The sequence below is a fragment of the Nestor notabilis genome, unplaced genomic scaffold (assembly GCF_000696875.1).
Source record: "Nestor notabilis isolate BGI_N333 unplaced genomic scaffold, ASM69687v1 scaffold17327, whole genome shotgun sequence".
NCBI classification, from domain to species: domain Eukaryota; kingdom Metazoa; phylum Chordata; class Aves; order Psittaciformes; family Psittacidae; genus Nestor; species Nestor notabilis.
Window position 1 is genome coordinate 4580 of NW_009937097.1, and position 5132 is coordinate 9711.

Below are 5132 nucleotides of genomic sequence, written 5' to 3' on the forward strand. Positions count from 1 at the left end.
ACGGGCGGAGGGGTCCCCTCGATCCTCGCACAGCCCCTTTCCCCCCCCTCACCCCCGAAGCAACGCTCTGGATGCAGAGTGGGGGCTCCTTTGAAATTCCCCCTCCATTGCCCATTACGCTCCCACTTCATTCGAGCCATAAAGGATTTCTCCCCGCTCCCACTGAGTCCCACGCTCCTCCTCACAGCCTCTTCCCTGCTCTCTGAGCCCTGCCCCGCTCTGCAGTTTTAATGCGGAAGCAGAGCCATCCTCCCAAGTGCAGGATCTAACTGAGGATCTAGATCAGGATCTAAACCAGGATCCTTTGGGAGCCCCAACTGCCCGTTAGGAGCTGCCTCGTCCCCTCCCCGCCTGACAGAACCCCCTTGGTCAAACTGTGCCTTGTCTTCTTATTCCATCCACGACTAGAAACGCTATCAGTCACCGACTCCCCGGACGTTCTGGACAGGCAGAAATGCCTTGCTGCCTTGGCGTCACTGCGGCACGCCAAGTGGTTCCAGGTTTGCATTTTGTTCTTATATTTGTCTTTAAGTAGCAAGTTTGTAAACTCTTAAGGGGCTAACTCTCGTGTTTTTCTTTTTTCTTTCTTTCTTTTGATATATAATACTTTAACATCAGATGGTAGTTAGAGGCGCTGAACGCGGCGCCTGGCGCCGGGGCAGTTGCTAAAGAAGCACTTGAGCGAGTTAAACGTTCGGAAGGAACCTTTGTTTAAAGAGTAGCTGCTGCTTTGTGTTAAGAGTAATGTCACTTTGTCACCTCGCACACGACAGTTACCAGTTCTAGTAAGGTCCCCCCTGGCAAAGCAGCACCACACGAGTGAATGTCTGCGCCGGCGCCGCGCCGGAGCCTTCACTCAGGGTGCTTCTGCCTCTGCTTCCGCCTCCAGGCCAGGGCGAACGGGCTCAAGTCGTGTGTCATCGTGATCCGAGTGCTGCGAGACCTGTGCACGCGGGTTCCTACCTGGGCTCCGCTCAGGGGATGGGTGAGTCCCCTGGGATGGAGCCGGATCCGGGCGGGTTTGGGCCCACTTCAGCTGCTGGGGCTGCCCACGTTCCCTCTCGCACGTCAGAGGTTGAGCTGTGGCACATAGAGCTGCAGCTCTGTACGTTGGGCTGTATATGTAGGTAGGGATTGATATCTGTTGGCTTGTATACATATAGAGTTATGGATTTATACGTCTTGATTTCTGTACGTAGTTAGAATCATCAAATCCCACATTGGTTTGGGTTGAAGCTCGTCCAGCTCCATCCCCCTGCCACAGGCAGGGACACCCTTCACTAGAGCAGGTTGCTCCAAGCCCAACCTGGCCTTGAACACTGCCAGGGATGGCACAGCCACAGCTTCTCCGAGCGAAAGGTTGAGGTGTATATATATTTATATGTATATGTATGCTGATTTATCATAGAAAGGTTTGGGCTGGAATCAACCATCACCTTAAAGATGATTCAGCTCCAATGTATATAGCGTGGACAATGTTTCTGCCCTTAAGCTGTGCATCCAATGTGGACAACGTGAGTTGTTCTAGCAGCTCCCAACCTCTCTGGTGTAAATCCCTTCATGGTTGGTGAGTCCGAAGTGGTTCCTGGCCCAAAAGCAGCCACCGTTGCTCCTCACCCCTCTCCAAACTGTCTTTTCAGCCTCTGGAGCTGCTGTGTGAGAAATCCATTGGCACTGCCAACAGGCCGATGGGCGCCGGCGAGGCCCTGCGGAGGGTTCTGGAATGCCTCGCCTCGGGAATCGTCATGCCAGGTTAGGTGCTTCTCTGCATTTCCATTTCAAAGCGGAGCCGAAGCGGAACGCGGTGGCCTTAGCGCTTGAGCAATCCCTCCTCCTCCGGGCGGGCAGCTTAGATGGGGAGCTCAGCAAGCCCCCCCAGGTGCTGCGGTACCTCGTAGGGCACGGAGCCATCACCTCGAACCCCCACCCCATAGAGAGGTTCCAGCTTCTACGAGCGTGACCTTTGGTTCCTTACGTGGTGGTGAAGCAGCTCCACTGCGAAGCGTGCGTGGTAAATAGCCCAGGCGAGAGTCACAGTGGTGGACGTTGGATGGATCGTGTCAGTCCGTGTTCTTGGAGTGTTGATTGATGCCAAGGGAATACTTAGTTTAGTTTCTTTAGAAACACCAGGATAATTCTCTGCATATCTTCCTTGTTTCCTGCCTTCAGATGGTTCTGGTATTTATGATCCTTGTGAAAAAGAAGCCACTGATGCTATTGGGCATCTAGACAGACAACAAAGGGAAGATATCACACAGAGTGCTCAGGTATAGTTTTGACTACAGATGTTACACAAACTTACTCAGTTCAACTGACTCTGAACTCCCCCGTTGGCTCACGGTAGAGTCGCTGTTAACACTTGTCATCTCTAGTGGAGTAAAAGAACTGATGAGGGGGTCCCACGCCGCTGAGGTATTTGTAGCTTGGCCAACCAGAAGCAAAGTCTCAGGTTTTAAATAGTGACTTGGACCATGACCCGCCTTTCGGGTCCAAAACCTACCCAAATCCAGAGAGTCCTATTTAAACTGCTGAGGATTTCGGTGTAGGGGTGGGTAGAATGTGCTGTGCAGGGAACAGAGACCAGCGCCGCCGCCTGCGCCCCCCAGTAACGCACCTTTCCTCTTTCTAGCACGCTTTGAGACTTGCTGCTTTTGGCCAACTGCACAAAGTCTTGGGGATGGACCCTCTCCCTTCCAAAATGCCCAAGAAACCAAAGAATGAGAACCCCATTGACTACACTGGTAGGTCCCTGCCCCATAAACCCCATCCCGAGCCGCGTTGCCGAGGCTCTGGTTGGAATTCTGAAGGGGGGGTTTATTCCCGTTGCCACAGTCCAGATTCCTCCCAGCACCACGTACGCTGTGACCCCACTGAAGCGCCCGATGGAGGAGGATGGAGAGGAGAAATCTCCCAGCAAAAAGAAAAAGAAGATTCAGAAAAAAGGTATTGAGCTAACGAGAGGTAGGTGCAAAGGGCTGCCCAGGGCGGGTGGTGGAGGGGGGCACGTTGGGAAGGGCTCTTCCAGCCTTGGGCTAGGGCGAAGCTGGAAACGGGGGCTCCGGGCGTGTGGATTTGGGAGGTGAAACCTTAACGCTGTCAGGTTCAAGGTGTGGGGGGGGAATAGGGAGCAGAACGTGTCTGAGATCAGTTGTTGTGTGTGAAAGAGGTGACAAACACCCACAAACTCCCCTGTTTCCTCTCTCTTCAGAGGAGAAGCTGGAACCTCCGCAGGCCATGAACGCGCTGATGAAACTAAACCAGCTCAAGCCCGGCCTCCAGTACAAACTGGTCTCTCAGACTGGTCCTGTTCACGCTCCAATCTTTACGATGTCCGTGGAAATCGATGGCAGCACCTTTGAGGCATCAGGGCCTTCCAAAAAGACAGCCAAGCTGCACGTGGCCGTGAAGGTGAGGACCGGACGCGGGAAGGGGATCGAGGGCGGTTGTGGCGACAACCACGTGTGAGGAACGTCGCCTCCCCCACCATGGCGTGGCCTGTGAAGGGAGGTGGGAGGTGCTCAGTGCTCAGCGCACCCTGGTCCTCGTGGTGAGCTCCTCTCCAACCCCTTCCCCAGGTATTGCAAGACATGGGCCTTCCCACCGGCGTGGAAGGCAAAGAGGCTGGGAAGGGAGACGAGTCGGCTGAAGAGAGCGAACAGAAACCGGTTGTTGTTGCTCCTCCTCCTGTTGTAGAAACAGTCTCGACACCCGCGGCCGCGTCTCCTCCGTCGGATCAGACCCCAGAGGTGAGCGCAGCCACCATGCTCCAATCCCTTGGGAGGAAGATGTAGGGCACCACTGGAAGTGCCTCTTGCTCTGCCCTGGTAACCCAGGTTTTCAGGCGAGCTTATTCCAAGCTCCTCGAGGGACTCTTCATCAGGGTTGGGAGCGATAGGACAAGGGGTGATGGGTTCAGACTGAAACAGGGGAAGTTCAGGTTGGAGATCAGGAAGAAGTTCCTTACCATGAGGGTGGTGGGACACTGGAGTGAGTTGCCCAAGGAAGTTGTGAATGCTCCATCCCTGGCGGTGTTCAAGGCTGGTTTGGATGGAATCTTGGGTGACATGGTCTAGTGTGAGGTGTCCCTGCCCATGGCAGGGGGTTGGAACTGGATGAGCTTAAGGTTCTTTCCAACCCAACCCATTCCATGATAGTTCCCAAGTTTTTGGAATCAACTCTGTCCTGTTGGGAGGACAAAGGCTCATCCCAGCTTCTCCCCTTGCAGAATGTGAAGCAGCAGGGACCAATCCTGACCAAGCACGGCAAGAACCCAGTGATGGAGCTCAACGAGAAGCGGCGCGGGCTGAAGTACGAGCTGATCTCGGAAACGGGTGGCAGCCACGACAAGCGCTTCGTCATGGAGGTGAGCTGATCCCCACGGGCCTGTCACTGCAGGGGCATTAAACCCAGGACATCTGGGAATGCTTTGGGTTGGAAAGGACCTTCTAAGGTGGGCAGGGCGGATTCCACCACATCAGCTCACTCAGAGCCTCGTCCGACCTTTGAACACTCCCAACCTCTGTCTGTAGCACGGTTCAGTTGCCCAAGTGGCAGCTCCTGCTCCAATGGTTTCATCCCTTTCCAAGGTGGAGGTGGATGGGCAGAAGTTCCAAGGAGCTGGTTCCAATAAGAAGGTGGCGAAAGCTTACGCCGCGCTGGCTGCGCTGGAGAAGTTGTTCCCCGATGCTCCTGTGGCCATTGAGCAGAACAAGAAGAAAAGAGCCCCCGTGCCCACGAGAGGGGGGCCCAAGTTCGCCGTGAAGGTCAGTGCATCCACAGTGCCAGCTCCCGCTCCGGGCCTTTAATCCCTTTTTGGGAGGGGAAATGGTTTAAGGGGCAGAGGGGAAGCAGGACCACCAAGGGCTCCAAACACCATCAACTTGGAAACTGGCCTCGATTCCCTTCCCGTGGCTCCCATCCCCATCACTGTTGGCTCAGTCCCTCCTCTTTGGGCCGGGGAGCTCCCCCCATCCCTTTGGAAAGTCTCTTTTCCCCTGGGAAGGCCTGGTAACACGTGCGTGTGTGTCTCCTCCCTCCAGCAGCACAACCCCGGGTTCGGAATGGGAGGCCCCATGCACAACGAGGTGCCGCCACCACCCAACATGCGCGGCCGTGGGCGAGGTGGCAACATC

The 5132-nt window shown here is 55.2% G+C and overlaps 1 protein-coding gene across 1 annotated transcript in view; it reads left to right on the forward strand.

Moving 5' to 3' along the window:
* Positions 1–5132, forward strand: part of ILF3 (interleukin enhancer binding factor 3, 90kDa) — a gene marked incomplete at its 3' end in the record, with an annotated part of 7757 nt that extends 2625 nt beyond the window's left edge. The window contains exons 4-14 of the mRNA XM_010018662.1: positions 409–500; positions 890–985; positions 1641–1752; positions 2170–2267; positions 2630–2741; positions 2833–2943; positions 3209–3408; positions 3576–3746; positions 4226–4363; positions 4587–4763; positions 5040–5132. Coding sequence (XP_010016964.1) covers positions 409–500; positions 890–985; positions 1641–1752; positions 2170–2267; positions 2630–2741; positions 2833–2943; positions 3209–3408; positions 3576–3746; positions 4226–4363; positions 4587–4763; positions 5040–5132 — 1400 coding nt within the window. The remainder of the gene's footprint in view (positions 1–408; positions 501–889; positions 986–1640; positions 1753–2169; positions 2268–2629; positions 2742–2832; positions 2944–3208; positions 3409–3575; positions 3747–4225; positions 4364–4586; positions 4764–5039) is intronic.